The sequence below is a fragment of the Paroedura picta genome, chromosome 4 (assembly GCF_049243985.1).
Source record: "Paroedura picta isolate Pp20150507F chromosome 4, Ppicta_v3.0, whole genome shotgun sequence".
In the NCBI taxonomy this organism is placed as follows: Eukaryota; Metazoa; Chordata; class Lepidosauria; order Squamata; family Gekkonidae; genus Paroedura; species Paroedura picta.
Window position 1 is genome coordinate 99,891,255 of NC_135372.1, and position 19,284 is coordinate 99,910,538.

The 19,284-nt window shown below is 45.9% G+C and overlaps 1 protein-coding gene across 2 annotated transcripts in view; it reads right to left on the reverse strand.

Moving 5' to 3' along the window:
• The window catches only part of PIK3C2B (phosphatidylinositol-4-phosphate 3-kinase catalytic subunit type 2 beta), a 112,060-nt gene that overhangs the window by 82,840 nt on the left and 9,936 nt on the right, over positions 1 to 19,284 (reverse strand). The window contains exon 2 of one of the 2 annotated variants that reach the window (XM_077334660.1): positions 3,752 to 4,758. In XM_077334660.1, coding sequence (XP_077190775.1) covers positions 3,752 to 4,672 — 921 coding nt within the window. In that variant the 5' untranslated portion in view covers positions 4,673 to 4,758. Of the gene's footprint in view, positions 1 to 270; positions 488 to 3,751; positions 4,759 to 19,284 lie in introns of those variants that run through there. The other variant, XM_077334661.1, reaches the window with a different exon arrangement.

Consider the following 19,284-nt stretch of genomic DNA (forward strand, 5'->3'; position numbering starts at 1 on the left):
TTTGGGTGAGTAAACAGCTAAAATATTATACTGAGACATGGTGGGATAGCCAGAATTCTCCAGGAAAGGAGAAAACAGATAACTAGGGTGGCTCAGTCACTGAAGGGAAGGAAAAACAAGGGGAAAATCTTGCCTCTGAGGGAGGGAAGTGGACAAGGGCCATCATAGGGTGAGGGAGTAAGAAAGGAACAGAACACAACAGACATTAAAAACAATTTTAATGATCTTTCATAATTAGTTTCTTGCACAGTAAAAAAGAGAGTAACTTACATAACAAACAGGAGCTCCCAACAGCATTTTCATGGGTTTCATGGGTAGCTGATCTCATGAAGTTTAATGGCAAAAGATAGCTTGCTCATATTTATATCCCTTAGGTTCCATAGATATTTGTCATTTACTGTTGTGACCTAAGACATGCCTTGACCCATCTGCAATGCTAAAAGCTAGTAAATGCTATCGTTGCTGTCCAGGCCTGGAATGCTCTGCTATCTCCTTTACCAGAAATCCACTTTTAGAAGCATGAAAAAAGGGCTGGAAATTCTTCTTCAAAGGCTTGATCTAGAGAAGTCAACAACTTTTCTCTACTGGCAGGAAACAAGCCTGTCACACTCCTCACACCGTATCTTTCCTGAGGAACTTGCAATGCTTCGGAAGCTCTGGCTTCTGGAGGGGAAAGCAAGCCAAAATCGACTCTCATGCCTTTTTGAAAGGAAAGAGCTTTGCTAGACACTAACTCAGACTGCTGCTGGGTGGATTTTATAAATAGCACAGCAGATGTATATAACCCTTTCCAAGGCACCGCAGCAAAAGCATTTAATGTGTGACAACAAGCTCAGTACAGCCAACATACTAGAGAGACATACTGGGGGTGACATTTAAATCGGGATTAGGAACAAATATTAGAATCTAGTATTCATTGCAATCCAAAATTGATGTTTAATCTACATCTCCACAAGGATCTACATCTCCAAATGGAAAGCTTAGGAAAAGTCCTCCACATAAGTTTTGGGACTTTGCAGTAATTATGAGCCACAATGGCATTCCTAGTGGACAAATGTACCATCTGATGGAGTAAATATCCAGGGATCAGATATGCAACACCTTGCATTCTCTTCCCATACTGAAAGTCTGTGGAGGTCTTTGATGACACAACTTCATAACTTCTGGGGACTTGAAATCTAATGTTTTTAATACATAGGACATTTAGAGAAGAAGAACAAGAAGAATTGTTTTTATCTCCCACTTTCCTAAGGATTCTCAGCATGGTTTACTATCTCCTTCCCTTCCTCTCCCTACAACAGGTACTTTGTGAGGCAGATGGGGCTGAGAGAACAATCACCCAGCAGGCTTCAGTAGTGGGGGACCAATCCCAGTTCTGCAAATCAGAGTCCACTACTCTTAACCACTACAACATTCTGGCTGTCACCTCATTAAAATCCCATAACAAGACAGGGACCCTTCTAGAATTGTTGTATCTCAATGCCTATAAAATGTCTAGAAGTCATTTTGTGCACCAGAAGTGACATCATTGCATTGTCGGTAACACTGTCTCGCCCAAAACATCATGGTTGAATGTTGGGAGCAGCTTCAGAAAAGGCTCTGACTTGAATTCCTGCTATTCTATCTCCAGATAGTGCAGGCAGGATCTGACTTGAAGGCTCCATTGATTGATGCTAGAGCTAAAAACAAGTTGATATAAGATAGTCCTTCAGAGGAGAAGAAGAAGAAGAAGAGGAAGAAGAAGAAGAAGCCGCTTTTCCCTACCTGAAGGAGGCTCAAAGCGGTTTACATTCGCCTTCCCTTTCCTCTCCCCACAACAGACACCCTGTGGGGTGGGTGAGGCTGAGAGAGCGCTGACATCACTGCCCGGTCAGAACAGTTTTATCAGTGCCGTGGCGAGCCCAGTGTCACCCAGCTGGTTGCATGTGAGGGAGCGCAGAATCGAACCTGGCTTGCCAGATTCGCACTCCTAACCACTACACCAAACTGGCTCTCCCAAACTGGCTCTTTGGACCCATGGATAGGGTTGACAACTAGGGAAGTGAAGGGAGCTCAGCAGAAATATAATGCCACAGTGTGTGTGCTCTCTGAAACTTTTATTTCTGTGGAATTGGTCTCTGTAGTCTGGAGATTAGTTGTAATTTGGAGTGAACTCCAGGCCCCACCTTGGGACTGGCAGCCCTTATGACATTCTGGACTTTAAAGGTCAACACTAGCACTTTAAATTGTGTTCAGAAACAAACTGGAAGTTGGTTACAATAAAAAAGCACTAGCTTTACATATTCATTGTGACAAGCCCAACAAGAATATTTTGTAGGGGTCTTATGATTTTTTCTGTTCCCTGTCAAAAGTTTCTGTTGTCATCAAACAACTGTGGTGCAAGTATGATTAGCTGGGGTTCTAATTTAGTTATAGGCAGAATAAGGGGGTGTTTCAGAAGAGGTTGTCTGTGATGTATTCAAATTTCCATCATTAAGAAAAGATTTCTATTTTATCACAAAATTAACTTGTGGGACTGCAAATACTTAACTCAAGCAACAGGTGACAAATCACCAGGGGTAACAAATAACTTCACATACAGTATTGCCCCAGTGCCCTGACGACTTACCTGCTAAGACCTATATACATCCTATAGTAAACAGTGCATGCATCTGTAGTTTCAACCCCTGACATATGGTCTGAAAACGTTATCCTGTCTTCAGTTCGTCCACTGAAAACTTCCTGTCCCTTGTGAAGACACACAAACTAAAAATAATAGGATGTTTCCAACAGTAGGCTTCAATATTGCTGCCACCGATATCTCTATTTCCCATGTTTTCCTATTTGGTGAGTTCACAAGGCTTTCAGGAAAAGCTTTGCACTCACTGTGTTTATACCCTAACTCTCTACAGCCGCTTTTATAATTAAAATTATATATGCTGAAATAGGGGATGATCTGATTGTTCGGTCTGTGTGGGGAATAGAATCATAGAGTTGGAAGGGGCCATACATTTGTCCAACTGCTGCTTGAAAACTGCCAGTGATCATTTCTTACGGTGCAATTATATAGTGAATAGTGGATTGTAATGTAAAATAATGTACAGTAGAAAGTAATGCAATTTAAAATGGGAGATTGAAATTTCATTCTCATTTTGAGGACAGAACTCTGCACTGCCAGCCACTTATGGGATGCCTCCATGCTTGGGTGGAGATGAATGGAGCGTAATGACAGGTTCCCTTTTAATTACTCTCAGGTTCCACAATTGGGGGACGCATCTATCCATTAATCTTAAATCTTGACATTTTTACTTCCTTTACTATGTGTTTCCCCAGAGTTGAACCCAAACCTATGATGACCTTATAAACATAGCTTGTTATTTCTGTAAGGCCCTTGTATATGGTAAAGATCTTTATTATGCAGAGTACTAATCCATGACCCACTCACTGATTACATATTCGGTCTTGTAACTCCTATTTCATTGTCCGACAAAGTATGCTCTGCACATGAAAGCTTACACCTTGAATAAAACGTTGGACTCAAACATTTGTTGTACAATTATATGCAGAGTTATTCAAGCAAACTGATTTCAGTATAGGACTGCATGAGTGCTAGTATACAGGAATCATGTTGATCCCTCAGCAGACCTTCTCTTTGGGATTCCCAATGAGACTCCTTGACATCTCCGTCTTCCCTTCCCCCATAATAGTCCATCTGCTCCAGTCACATCCTCAGCTCTGCATGCTAATTTTGATTTCACAAAAATGGTCTTACCGGATCTGCCGAGATCCTCCAGTTCTTATTAGGCGCAGCATTCTTCCGTTCACCAAACCTGGAGACGTAGGTTCTGGGAGGGACTTGGGGAGGCATGGTCTTGCTGCGAGCAACTGGCTTGCCAGTACTTTCTTTCTCAAATATACTTCGACCTCCCTTCCAGCTCCATGTGGCCTCCCTCAGAAGTTCAGTGTCATACGTGGACTTGAGGTTTAGTCTTGTGATAGCATCATTGATGCCATCATAGTCCACAGTGTTATACGGGTCTTCCTCCGAGATTCTGCGGCCTAGCAATTTTCCATCGGTTCTCTCATGGTCTGAGGAAAACATATTGATATCGTTGGGTTGGGACCCTTTAAGCGAAGCTTGATTCACTTCAGAGGCATTCCAGATAGCAATGCGAGGAGGCAATGGGGGAGGAGAAAGCTTCTTGGGGGAGCTGCTGCCACCACTATTGTTATGAGGTGTCCTACTGGGCTCAGTCAGGAACTCTCCCCCTGAGCTGTCAAAAATGTACAAGTAGTTGCTGGAGAGAGGTCCCTTCAACCAAGGCTGATTCTCTGGCTCAGGAAGCAGACTTGATGAGGTAGTGTTGTTGGTCCCAAAAGCTCTTGAAACCTCTTGGCCAGAGAGGGCATTGTAATTAAGGGTGGGATCTGAGCCAGAAAGGCCTCGCATGACCTTGATATTATGGCAGTCATTCCTGACAGCAGGTTTGTTGTAATCCAGAATTGGATCATCCCAAGAAATGAGAGGTTGGTCAGTATTTTGCTTTGCCTGGCTTTCCTCCTTATCCTGCCTCAGGCGGGACAGGGCATCATACTCCATCTGCAGGGCTTCAGCAAGAGCCAGCTCCTTGCGGCTGATCCCCACAGATTCCAAGGATTTCCAGTGTTCTCCATTGCCTCTGGTTGCAGACATCTCTCAAGAGGCAAACACTGAAACCAGTGACTACTGGACGCTCCGTTCAAGGGATAGGAACAAAGGCATGCTGTGTCACCATCCACCTGCAAGTGAAAAAACCAATGATATTTGAACAGACAAACCAAACCTTGCATCAAGAAAACCTGGAAGTGTCAGGAAGGCAAGACTTTGTTGGCTTTCCATCAAAAATATATCTACTAAATCCACATTCAACCATCTTAACATTGCTGACTACACAAAGGATGCGAGGAAACATAAGGTCAAACAGCAAAGAAAGAGAAGACTACCAGAGCTGATAGAGAACTAGGCAACAAGGAAGGGCAATATAAGAGTACTAGTAATCAAGCCCGCTGTAAAATAAATACAGTGGACGCTAGGCAAGGGAGCCCCCGGCAGTTGCGCTCCATGCGACTACCGGGGGCTCCCTTGGCTGGCGGCCTGACGCGGCGAGAGCAGCTACCCCACGCTGCTGTTATGCTGTTACGGCGGGGCACAATGCCCCGCCGTTCCCCGTGTACACATGGGGGCAGGGCATGCTGGGCTACCCCAGCGTAGTGCATGCTTTACGCCGGGGCCAGGAGGGCCAGATTGTTGCCAGCCGAGGTAAGCGAAGTGGCAAGGGGGGAGATAGGGAGGGGCCAAGGGAGTGGGGGGGCCAGGCCCCGTCCGCATGCACTGGTGGGAGCAAGGGGTCGCCCCTGTTAGCTCCACGGTTCCACGGAGCCTGCAGGGGTGTGCAGTGTCCCTGAAGAGACACCGCAGGTCGGGGCTGGGCGGGCCAAAAGACAAGACGCTGGCGATTATGCAAAGCGCCGGCCCACCTCAGCTCCTGCCGGCCCCCAGCGTGCCCAGGAAGCTGCGGAAGTTCCCGCGTTAACACGGGCTTTCCGTAGCCTTGGGCTGGGATGCGCCCGCACTGGCGGCGTCGGTGAGCATTATCGGGAATTTTCCCCGAAGCGCTGCTACCGCCAGTACGGGCATTATGGCCCATGCATAATGGGCCTAAGGGAGCAATCCAAAGAAGGTTGACTCATAAGAAAGTCCCCTTTTATTTGTGAGGACTTACTTCAAGTAAACTGTTTTTAGGATTGCATCTCTTCATGATGATGTTTACTAATTTACTGCTAATTTACTTTCTCCTTATATTTGTACTCTGATGATTCTGATTGTGTGAGGCAGTGTGAGTGCACATGAAAGTTCAAACCTAGAATAAAACTTTGGACTCAAATTTTGTTCTGTTACTTCAAACCAACATGGATACACTCCTGAATCGGCTCTTAGGCTTGCCCATCTTTGCCCCCCTTCAGGAATATAGGGTAGTGAGTAGGCTGCCAACTTCTGAGTTGAGGAACTCCTGGATATCTGGGAGTAAAGCCTGAGAAGGGCAGGGTTTGGGAGGAGAAGGACCTCAGCAGGAAACAATGGCATATAGTCCACCCTCCCAAGCAGTCACTTTCTCCAGGGAAACTGTTCTCTGTATTCTGGAGACCACTTGTCATTCCAGGAGATCTCCATGCTCCTGGAGCGTGGCAATTCAGGGCACTGATATTTACTTTACAGAATTTTGCTTCGTTACTCGTTTTCTCTCCATGGAGTTCAGGGCAGTCTATAAATCTCCCCCTTCTCCATTTTGTCCATACAACGACCCTGTAAGGTAGGGTGGGCTGTGGGAGAGCATGACAGGCCCAAGGTCTCCTACTGGCTTCATGGCTCAGCAAGGTTTTAAACCCGGGTCTTCCAGATCCTAGCCAGACACACTAGTCACTGCACCACACTGGACTGTTGGAAGAATTACAACACAATTTACACAAAGCACTTTGAACACTGGAAAGTGCTATACAGATGCTAAATATTCTTAAAAAATGCTAGCAGGGCTAGTAAAACAGCCTAAAGAAATCCCTGTCTCTCAGTTAGCAAAGTAAAGTGGGGTTGCAAGAAATAAGAGAATACAGCAGCGATGGCTGCCAGGGGCTTGTGCTAATTATGGTCCATGGACATCTGGAGAGTCACAGATTGGCCACCCCTGGATTATGGGGACGAGAAGAGTCTTCAGGTTCTGTCAGCATTGAAAGCACCACATTCCTCAAAAAAAAAGATGGCTTCTTCAACATCTTATCAACATGACTGGTTTACATGGATAACATTAGCTAACAACATTAGTTGTTAGCACTGCATTGTAAGACAGCAATATGTTTCAATCAGTAATGTGGAAGAAAAAGGGGAGAGTATAATAATGTTTAATTAACTTACTAATGAGCTGAGCAGTTAACCAAACCACCCCTTCAACACATCATTCAACTTCATTCATATTACTTGCTTTCAAGCTCCACAACTCAATTACTGACGCTATAAAGATGCACATCAGTCCCTTTGGAATTGGAGAGAGGAAAGGACTAGCTGGAGCAGGGCAGGCATTTGGCTTTAAAAGAATACTGAAGACATTTGGGAAGAAACTAGCTGTGACTAAAACAAACATTCCTCATTTATTCCTTACTCTGAGGATATGAAACTGAGTTGATCACAGAGCTCTGGGATGTCAGTCTCCAGGTGGGACCTGGTGATCCCCCAGAATTACAGTCACTCTCCAGACTAAAACAATCACTTCTCCTAGGGTAAATGGATGCTTTGTATCATTGTACCCCACTCAGGTCTCTGTCCTCCCAGGCTACATCACAAAACCTCCAGGAGTTTCCCAACCTGGATCTTATAACACTACCCCCATCTTCCCCTTCCCCCCATTGGACTCCAAAGCCCATCCAATATCATAAAATAAACACTACTGCTTGGCTGAAATTCAGAGAGCTATCTTCTATTAGAAAGTTGAGTTCTAACCAATGTACAGAACAATAAAACAAGACAAAGATTTTGAAGCAAGACTTCCAAACTTGTCAGTGGAACCATGGCAGGGCCTTTGAACAGATGTCCTATTTTGCTGGAATCACCAAAATGGCAGCCTCCTTAGCCCCCTCCCTATATTCCATCAATCGGCGCTTCAGGCACTTAATTAATAGCACTCTGCCTGATCAAAGCAGCTTGCTGCAATTTGCATTAAGGAAAGGGGGGGAAATCAACATTCCGTTAACACAAGGGTCTGAGGCAGTAAAACAGCAGCAGGCTAGGGGCCCCGGCAACCCGCAGCTTCCCACAACAAGAAAAGTGGGGAAATTGGGGTAAAGCCAGGTGAAAATTGCTGAACAATCTACATGGTCACAACGCCAAATGAGAATGAGATTAGAATCTGACTCAGCCTAGCAGCTAAAATCCAGCTGTAACATCAGAGATTCAGGAAACTTCCTTTCAGTGCATCGACTACCAACAAGCACGGTTTCTGCATTGGGGGAGGGAATATTAAATTGGTTGCTGTTAACTGAGGAGAGTTTCCCACACAGTTCAGACCTAGATGGGGAACTTTTATTAGCTCACAGACCACCTTTGGTGAGTTCATTTGTGATATGCAAGTTTGCTAACTTTAGAAAATGTAAGTAAAAAGAGAACAAATAAAAAACTGACTCAAGGTTACTAAAAAGGGCTAGGAATCCCTTCCATTCTCTATTTTAAGTGTTCACAACTATAGAAAACTAAAATGTTGACAACCAAATTGCATACAGAAACTAACTGGCAATGGAAAATCTAGTCTTGGCCTCTTTCCCCTGCAGCCCCATTCCTATAGTGATAAGGAGCTGCTTAAAGCACCAGGTTAATGAGCCTCTTGTGGCGCAGAGTGGTAAGGCAGCCGTCTGACAGCTTTGCCCATAAGGCTGGGAGTTCAATCCCAGCAGCCGGCTCAAGGTTGACTTGGCCTTCCATCCTTCCGAGGTCGGTAAAATGAGTACCCAGCTTGCTGGGGGGTAAACGGTAATGACTGGGGAAGGCACTGGCAAACCACCCCGTATTGAGTCTGCCAAGAAAACGCTAGAGGGCGTCACCCCAAGGGTCAGACATGACTCGGTGCTTGCACAGGGGACACCTTTACCTTTTTTTTAAAGCACCAGGTTACGCAAGGCAAGAATCTCACTGCACCTTAGGATGCCAACTCTAATTTTAACCTGACCATCACACAATAATAGGAATTCAGCAAGCTGGAAGATAATTTCCTCAGGAAAAATGTGCTCATAGCATCTCCTACACGAAATACAAAATATGTGTGTGAACAGTATATAATTAAGTTACTCCCTGTCACCATGTAGTTTTGTTTGTGTACAGAATTTAAAACAGCTCAGTATCTGAGTAGTAACTGGTCAGGATATGTGGATAAAATGCAAATGAAAGCTAAAGGGTGGAATGGGGAATATCTATGGAATACTGTCATTCCTGGGTATAGATAAGAGAGGGAGAAACAGGTTGGGGTGGTGTGTTACGTATCAAAGAGAGCATAGAAACAAATGCTAGAAGAAATCAGGGGAATTAACTCATCAATAGAAGTTATATAGGTAGAAATACTTTATTAAACCTTTGAGGCTGACCTTGAGAAGCAAATAAGAGAGGGGACTAGAATCATAGAATCCATGCGACAGTGATCCATGCGACAGTCACCTCCAGATTAGATTTCTGTAACTCGCTCTACGCAGGCCTACCCTTGTCCTTGATCCGGAAACTTCAGCTAGTGCAAAATGCAGCTGCTAGGGTCCTCACTGGTACACTTTGGAGGGTCCACATCCAGCCGGTGCATTGGTTGCCAATTGCTGCCCAGATCCGTTTCAAGGTTTTGGTTTTAACCTTCAAGGCCTTATGCGGGTTGGGACCTGCATACCTGAGGGACCGCCTATTGCTCTATGCCCCCCGCAGGGCCTTATGCTCTGCGGGGGGAAATCTATTGGTCATTCCCGGCCCTAAGGAAGCATGCCTAGCCTCAACCAGAGCCAGGGCCTTTATTGTCCTGGCCCCTACCTGGTGGAACGAGCTCCCGGGTGAGCTGCAGGCCCTGCGGGAGCTGTCAACATTCTGCAGGGCCTGCAAAATGAAGCTCTTTCGCCAGGTCCATGGTTGAGTCTGGGGTCTGCGAGGTAGATCTTTGCCCCCCCCCCCGGGCCTCAAAGTATACATTGCTTCTTCTCCATTTTCTCCATCGCCTTGGTTGGTAGGGGGTGGAGTGGAATATTTTTCTGCCATGTTGGGAATTTTAAAGTCTTTTAGTGGGAGTTTTAATGGGGTTTTAAGACTATCATTACCTGCCACGAGCCTATTAGGGAGTGGTGGGAAATAAATCAAATAATGAATAAATAAATGAATAAATAGAGTTGGAAGGGACCTCCAGGGTCATCTAGTCCATCCCCCTGCACAATGCAGAAACTCACAACTATCTATCCATCCACGGTGACCCCAATTTCATTCCCAAGTGATCCCCCCACCAAAAATCTCCAGAATCCAGCCTGGCCTGGAAGAAATTTATCTACCAACCCACAGCAGCAATTAGCAATTCCCTAGGTATGCAGGGAAGGGCCACGAGAGACAAACAGTGGCACATCCATTCCTGCCCACCCACTTACAATCTGACTAAAACAGATGACTTTATTACAAGTGAGGGGCCTGCAAAATTCATGGGGGGGGAGAATCCCACTCACACCCATCACTATCTGGCGCTATTCCTTGGAAGCCAAGTTACTGCTCCAAGTTCAGAAGGGCTGTTAGGGCTCCACTGATGCTGTGGACCAGCCTTGGACCAGCAGCTGGGCTTGGAGTGGCTCCCAGTGTAAGGTGATGCAAACTGACCAAGAGGGCAGTTGTATCAAAACCCATAGAACCTAGTTGTGCCTTTGGAAACATACCGCTTCATAAACTGCAGAGTCTGGGGGCACCTTGGACTTCTTCCTAATGAAAATATGTAGTTGTGTTTATTTTAAAAGATAATTATTTACATTTGGGGAACTGGGAAAACTGTAGAAATCAGTTGCATGGGAAATATGGAGGAAAGTTATAGGCAACAAAGATAAAATTGTGGAAGAACTGACCATCTGTACTCAACTTAAATCCAGAAAACTGCAACATGAGGAGGGGGAAAGACTATGCAGATGAGGCTTCTAGAACTAGCCATCTTCCCTTCTTGTGTAGCTACTACAGTAGTTTCTCCTAGCAGCAACCAGATATCATTGCAACAACTGAAAGAGGTTTGATCAAAGTTGCTGTTGTGATGAGGGCTGGAGATGAAATGCTATGAGTACAGTACAGTTGCCAACTCTGAACTGAGATTTCTGGAAATCTGGAGGGGAGGATATAGAAGGGAGGGATCTCACTGCCTTAATTGTTTAGGTTCCTATTGAGTCCACTCCCCGAAGTAGCCATTTTTTCCAGGGGAGATTGTCAGAGACAAACTTTATGGGCTAGCAGCCACTGTGCAGATATATGTACTGAAAATGAAGAGACGATTCATCTTTGGATCCTTTATGCCTAACTCTTGCCCTGTTTCAATATGAACAAATCCAAGGATAAAGGTCAAAGTGGAAGGCAGGATTCCTCCAATCTGTCCTCCCAACCTGTTGATTGTCACTGCTTGACTCCAAATAGCTGAGGGAGAGATGGGAACAAGAGATATCCTCTCTCCCTGTATTCTAACCTGCAGTGTTCAGGTGAATCCAAATGGACGAGCAACCACATGAAGTCATGTCAACCACCAAGTTTTCCAAATGAGTGATATTTCCTCTCCAAAGGTTTCATTTCAGTAACGCACACAGGGACATCATCAAGCCCCTGAAGAGCAGCCAATTTCTTTATGTCATTACTCACAATGATCCACCTTATCCTTTATGTGGATTGGGAAGCATGGGGTGGCTTTTCATTTCACAGTGCATATACACCTATATGTTTGCCTAGATGGCCAATAAGATAGTTTGGGTGACTGAAAAAAAGATCTAACCACCTCACAGACAAAACAAGACACCATTCATCTAGGCCAGATGTTTGAACTGATAGGAGAGCTTAATACTCTTGAGGAATTCATATCAAAACATGGGCATGCTTGCTACCATGACGACTGGAATCAAAATACTGCCTCAGGTCTCAACGAGACTGGCAGACAGCAACAGAAATAAACATCTCTCCAGCATCACCAATCCTGAGTCAAGTATATATGAGGATACAGCAGTAACATAAGCAAAAATAGGCACAAAACAGGTCAATACTGTCCATGGATGATTTAAAACAGCCCTCTCATCTTCCATATGGAAGGGGTATAAAAATCTAAAATAAGTAAATAAGTAAGTAAGTAAATTCTTGGGGTGGATTCATTCAACTTTCATAAACCATGAAGTTGATCTTGTGAGTGACTAAAGAAATGTCCATATCAGCTACAGTCCCATCCTCCAAAAACCCAACCAGATTTCTGAAAATATGATTAGCTTGAAACCTATTTGTAAAACTCTGGGGCATAAGATCTCCCTCATGATGATGATTGCAAAACTTTACCTTAAGGCAAAATAGGGATTCTATATATGAATCTCCTGTGAAACACAAGTAAATCTAGAACTGCTAGCTAAGCTGACTGCAGATGGGAATGCTGCCAGCCCTCTGTAGAAATGGTGGTTCAGTCCTGAGGAAGGCAGCGCGGCATGCGTGTGGGCAGCCACAAAGGATCAAAGGAAAATGAGAAGCCACATGAAAAGCCAGCTTTCTAGTTGCCCTTCAGACAGCAATTGCAACAGCTGCTCGCGCGTTTATCTGAAAGCTCTCCCTGCACAAGGCAACATCTTGCTTGACAGAGAACCATGGATGAGATCACAATCCTGTGCATAGTGGAAATCTTGGGCATACTCTGTGAAAATCAGCTGCAAGAGCACAATCAGAATAACAAAAAATACATGAAACCTACTGGCATTATATCAGGCAGTATAAGTGAGTCAAAGAGACTTCATCCCAAAGTACGGCATTAAATAATCAAAAATGTGTAAGGCCTTGGTTTATATATCCTAACCTATATTGACCATGGAAAGACGTAGAAAGCCAATATCTGTTTCCTACCCTTCCAAAGACTCTGGGCAACAAGCTCTCAGAGTCCAGATCTTTTTTGTTTTCTTTCTTTTTGCAGAGAACAAATCTGAGGACCCCTGATAAACCCCAGTTTAGAATTAGAACTCATCTTCCCCCTAATAAAACCCGGGTTGTGGCTGTGGTGACCCACTCCTTAAAACCCAAGGTGATTGGCCCTCAGTGTGTGTGGAGTTGTCCCACCAATAGGAAAAAAGCAGTTGAAAGGATCTGCCCAGCAGCCACTGACCAACTCAGATTGTTGGTGGAAAACACCCCACACTGAGAGAGGGCCATGCGGCTGCACTGGTCTCCCCAGGTGACCGGCCTTTGCAGGGCTGCCTACATGAGGCGGTGTCCTTACCACAAAGGCCAGCCTCACAGGTAACTCCTTAACTGGAAGGCTTACTGGAGGAGGCTGGCTGCAGCAGTGCCATCCCAAGCAGGCCATGGGCAGCCACACCAGGGACAGGCTGCGGGCAGCCAGGCTGCTTTGGGGTGCCACTGTGACTGCCCTGCCACCCTCATCCATCCATCCATCCATCCATCCATCCATCCATCCATCCATCCATCATATTTATATACTGCCTTCCCTTCACGGCCCAGGGGAGCTTACAAAAAACTTGGAAATCATTACAGGTAAAAACATGGCTAAATAATAACAACAGAATAACAACAGTAGAAACAGTAACAGTAATATTTGGTGATAACAGGCTGGATGTGGGATCTCCATGGTGTTCTGGTAAAGACCCTGGCTGCCACACTCTGGACCAGCTGTAGTTTCCAGGGCCGGGATAAGGGTAGGCCTGCATAGAGCAAGTTGCAGAAATCCTGCCTGGACGTGACTCTCACATGGGTCACTGCATCCAGGTGTTCTGAGGCCAGGTAGGGCGCTAGTAGTTTGACTTGGCGCAGGTGGTAGAATGTCAACTGCACTACTCTCGTGATCTGCACCTGTCACTCTGATCACCGCCTTCCTTTCCCCCCTCTCCAGTCGGTGGGATCCGGCGCTCCCCTTGAAAAGTAAAAGCAGGAGCTTTGCTGGCTCCAACAGTCTCATACCCCACTGACTTCAAAAACTTTCCGGAAAGGGTCACTTCTAGTGCTCCTGTTGAAAGGGGGGGGAAGGTCTACTCCCGTGCATATAAAAACCTCGGTCCGATCTAAGAGTGATGTCGTAGTCAGTTTTCCTGTATACGTGTTGCCTTGGCTGAGTGAACTGTCTGTGCATCCCTGCTTTCAATAAACCAACTTTCTGATGAAGTGCTGAGTGTCGGTAGTCACTGGACATTGGATATCGAGTAGGGGACCGCGACTGCACCTAATTGCTGGGGTTTGTGACAGGAGGCATCCAGGATCACACCCAAGTTCCTGGCAGAGCAGGTCACTGATAGTTGTACCACATCTATCAGCAATTCTGCATCCTCGCTTGGACCTCTTCTACCCAGCCAGAGGACCTCCATCTTTGAAGGGGTCAGCTTCAGACGATTCAGCTTGAGCTATGCCATCACTGCTTCCAGACATCTGACTAAGTATTCTGGGGGTAAAGCAGGGTGGCCATCCATCAGGAGGAAAAGCTGGATGTCATCTGCGTACTGATGGCACCCAAGCCCAAACCTCCGTACCAGCTGGGCAAGAGGGCGCATGAAGATGTTAAATAAGACTGAAGAGAGGACTGCCCCTTGTGGAACTCCATGTGTGAATTCACAGTGGTTTAATTGTCTCTCTCCAAAAGCTCCCCTCTGTCTGTGACACCAAAAAGAGATCAGCCATTGCAAAGCTGTCCACCATATCCCAGTGTCAGCGAAGCGGTGAGCTAGAAGCTCATGTTCAACTATGCCAAACGCTGCTGTGAGATCTAGTAGTACAAGCAGTGATGACCCACCTCAGTCCAGCTGGTGACAGAGGTCATCCATCAAGATGACCAGTGCTGTTTCTACCCCATGGCCAGGCCAGAAGCCTGACTGGGATGTGTCTAGGACTGAGAAGACCAAGGAGCTAGAGGAGGCCAGCCACCCCCTGGAGCTGTGGCCGCCATATGAGGGAGGCCGGTCACAGTGGCAGCAGTGCCATCTCAGGTGGACATGGGCAGCTAGTCCAGTGATAGACCAAGAGTCACTTTGGAAAGATGCTATAACTGCTATGTTGCCCTCCCCTTTTTGAAACCCTAGGAGGAGGCTAGCCACCGCTGGATAATGGGCAAATGCATGCTTCTGAACATCAAATTTGGCATTTGTAACCTTTAGCTTGCCGAGCATCTAAATATAGTGAGCCAGCTTGGTGTAGTGGTAAGGAGCACTGACATCTAATCTGGCAAGCCAGGTTTGATTCTCCACTCCCCCACATGCAGTCTACCTCACAGGGTGTCTGTTGTGGGGAAAGGAAAGGGGAGGCAATTGTAAGCTACCTACCTCACAGGTTGGCTGATTTGGGGAGGGGAAAGGGAAGGCAATTGTAAGCTGTTTTGAGACTCCTTCAGGTACAGAAAAGTGGCATATAAAAACCAACTCTTCTCTTCTTGTCCTTCTCCTAGTTCTCAGGTTTCAAATCTTCATTTATTTACTTGAAACACTTATATCCTGGTTTACCCCTGATTATGGACTTAAAGTGGCTTACATCATAAAAACCAGGAAATTTTATCTGTTTTTACAGTTAGGAAACATTTTGATGTATGTTTCTAGCTTTATTGGTTCTACTAGATTGAAAGCCCATTGTATCTGTGAATACAATGGGCGTTAGCATCCCCTCCCCCCCGGCCCCCAGGCAGTCCTCCTGGCCCCCCACCCCACCCCAAAAAGGGCTGCCATGGCATCACGTGGCCCAAGGAGCAGGGCCGGCGCGTCTCCCCCAGTGGGCCTGCTCCTTTGGCCACACTGAAGACTCCCCTCCCCCCTCCCGGGTCCCTGGCCTCGGTGCGGCCCATGGAGCAGGCCCGCCGTGTCCAGCATAAGCGCTAGATCCAAAAGAACTATCTCTCAAGCCCTTAACTGAACCTGTGAATGATGATAACATTATCTATTTATCAAATGTATATCTCTCTCCCTCACCCCTGAATGGGACTGGGTGTGAATCCTGCTGTTGCTGTGGTTGCAGTAACCAGAAAAGAAGTGCTGGAATGGCATTTGTGCTGCTTCTCAATGCACACACAGGACATGCCCTGTTCATGGAGGGGTATGGGTACCTCCATTCCTCCTTAGAGTTGTAGAAGGATCCATGCACTGTACACTTGCCACATTCCTGCTTGTGCTAAAAGCACAAATCACCCTCTCTAGCTTGATTTGGTCCAGAATGCAACTCAATTTCCTAGGCCATTCTAAATTTTGTTAGCCCCACCTGCTATGTTAGAGATCACAGAACCACAGCATATTTCCCCTGGATTTTAGCAGGATAATGGGCAGGCAGAGAGGGGCTTCTAGTGCCTAAGACTGAGCAGTAAAACCAGAGGGGTCTCAGTCTGTTGCCTGTCTCTTCCCTTCCCCCTCTCTGGTTATAATTGCAGGAAACCTCATGCAAAGAGGCGGCCTTTGAACATTAAAGGAAAGTTGTGAGGGGAGGGCAACCCATCTGGTCAGAGGGACATGTGTCTGCAGAATTTAGGGTTACAAACAGCCCCAAAGTGAACAGCCCACAGCCTGTGCTCTTTTATTCATAGCAGCTGAGCACCACCTGCTCAGCTCTGGGGACAGACAAGGGAAATCAAGCAGAAAGATAGTGCTAAAAGACTGTGGGAATTCAGCACAGACCCCTCCCTCCTCCACCACCGCCCAGCAAGCAACAAAAACTGCAGCCGCATGAAGGATGGTTCTAGTAGTTGCAGCTCAGCTGGGGAGGGGGATGCAGTTGCAGGCTCATCTGCCTGCAGAGGGAAGGAAGGGGTTTGTGGTGGTTTGTGGCGTGATGTGCAGTGTAAGCAGTAATTCTGCAGCTGTTACTAACGTTAGATTCATCTGGGAAAGCAGCTGACATCCAAGGTCATTGAAGTAGAGCTCATCTCAGTTGAGGATGCGTTCCGCTATCACCTGAGCTAGAGAGACTGAGGTTTTGCAGGTAAAGGGGGGAGGGGAATCATTTTTGTTCCGTCCAAAATGAGAGAAGGAGAAACAGGAAGGACAAAGCATCAACAAGTATAGTATAGTATAGTATAGTATAGTATAGTATAGTATAGTATAGTATAGTATAGTATAGTATAGTATAGTATAGTATAGTATAGTATAGTCTCTCTCTCTCTCTCTCTCTCTTGGCTGCAGTTTTTGAGTAGGGATGCTAGTCTCTGGGGGACCCGGGGATCCCCCAGAATTAGTCCATCACCAGGGAGCAGAGATCAGTTCCCCTGGAGAACATGGCTGCTTAGAAGGTGGACTGCATGGCATTATACCCCACTGAAGTCCCTTCCCTCCCCAGGCTCTGCCCTCTGTAGGCTCCACCCCCAAAGTCTCTAGGTTTTTCCCAACACGGAGCTGGCAGCCCTATTTTTAAGGCACCCCGCAAAACAATTCTTTCTGCACCTTTTAGCTATAAGATCTCCCTAGACTCTGTCCTTGCTTTAAGATTAATCATATCTGTTCCTCCTGGTGAGTTTCAGTGAGAGGTTCAGTGGCATTTGGGAATTCAACCCTCTTTCAGTGTGAAATGACTGGAAGATTTCCTTTGGTTTCCTCATGGGAGATATGTGAAGTACTATGATTTGATGAATGAAACAAGGCTAGGCTTGCCAACCTCCAGGCAGGGCCAGGAGTTCTGGGAACACAACTAATTGCCAGGCAACAGTGATCAGTTCTCCTGGACGAAACAGCAATTTTGGAGGGCTGACTCAATAGGACATCACATCCGTGCTGAGCTCCCTCACTTCCCCAGGATACTCCCCCTGAATCTCCAGGGATCCCCCAGGCTACAGTTGGTGACCTTAAGTAAGGGGGGGGGGCTGTACAAGGGAAGGGAGAGGAAGGGGAAATAGCAAAGAGTGTAAAATGATACCCTGCTTATCAAGTTTGGCCCAAATTCTAGGCTCACAAACCAGTGCCTATTCAGGGCATGTGCTGTTTTGTTTTTTTTAAGTAATTGTTCCAAAGACACTTGGGAAAATATGCAGGCAGCATTCCATCCAATTATTTTTTTTTTAAAAATCACATTTTCTTCTATCTTCCAATCAGAGGAAACTTCTGCTAGGTTTGATATCATGTAGGGGCTGCAGGCCTATTTATGCAGAGGAAGTTTGTACCACTTCAGAAAGAGAGGGAATGCCAATTCTGAATGCCTCTCCCCTAAACTCCCTGCAAATTTTTAAAAGGCCAAGCCCTTCCACTGATGCTGTCTCCTAGCACTCTGATATTTATTGGTTTGCTGCTTCTGAATAAGGAACTTCCCTTTAGTCACCATGGCTAGTGGTCACTGATAAATTTCAGGCCATTAATCAGCCTGGTCCTTTTTTAAAGCCATCTAAGTCTGTGGCAATCACTGGCAGCAAATACCACACTTTAATCACTTACTGTCCTAAATTTATTCTTTATCAGGTTCACACTTGTCCATCCTGATTCCTGTGATACAACCTTTTCTATCAGTTCAAAAGTCCACCACATCATTCTGCCACACACAGAGACCAGCAAGGTTGTCAGATTCCTGGTGGAGGCAGGGGTCCCCTGCCTTCAGGCTGTGCCCCCCAGCCACTGATCAGTTGGCTGGTGGAGCGGAGGGACTTGCCAGAACAAAGAATACCACATCACCAGCCATCACATCAGAAATGACATCATCATACTAGCAGCTTCTGGGTGATGATCCATATTTGGGCAAAAAATTCTATGGTAGAAGCCTGTTTTACCATAGGATTTTTTGCCCAAAGACCAGAGCATCACCTGGAAGTTGCTAACATGTTAATATCACTTCCTGTGCAACACCATAAAAGTGGCCTGGGACTTTCTCTTTCGCTGGTAAGCCCCACCCCCAATCCCCTGATGGTTGTCAAGAAGGTTCCGGCCACCCTTTAGACCAGGGCCTGATTGACCAAGAAGCTAGATCATTCCAGTAAGCTAGAACTTTGGAGGGAAATGACATATGAGAAGGGATTCAGTTTCTTTTTATTTCAATGTCTTCTCATAATGAAAGGCAAGAGTCAAATGTCCCCAAGACAGCTGTTGCCTGGGAGGGACACACATGGCAGCCATTTTAAAGACAGCTGTGTTGACATTTATCACGTTGCTCTGCTGTGAGCGACATTTGAGACCCAACATGGAAATAAATGTTAAGTGATGTGTCAGGTGCTGAAAAGTGGATTTTGTCTGATGTCAAAATTTGAATAGTCGATTGAAACCAGAAGCAATTTCAAATGTCAGCATGCTTGAAAATTTACCAGCAGCTTATCAGGACGTTGGTCAAAGTGATACTACACCTACGCCTATGAAACTGACATGTGGGAGGCAGGAAAGACAAGGCCAATGTATTAATACCAAGGCCCACTGTTCAGCATCAACAGCTGGGAGAGAAAGACAACCATTTTGTTTTGGAACAGGGTGTTAATGTCTGCCATGGGAAACAAATCCCGTTGCAAAATATGCAACTGCTAACCAACTCATGGCATGCTAATTAGATGAACTTGTATTCAAAACCTTTAACTGGCAGACTTATTCATTAAAGAAACCTACCCGGTGGGAAAGGTCAAG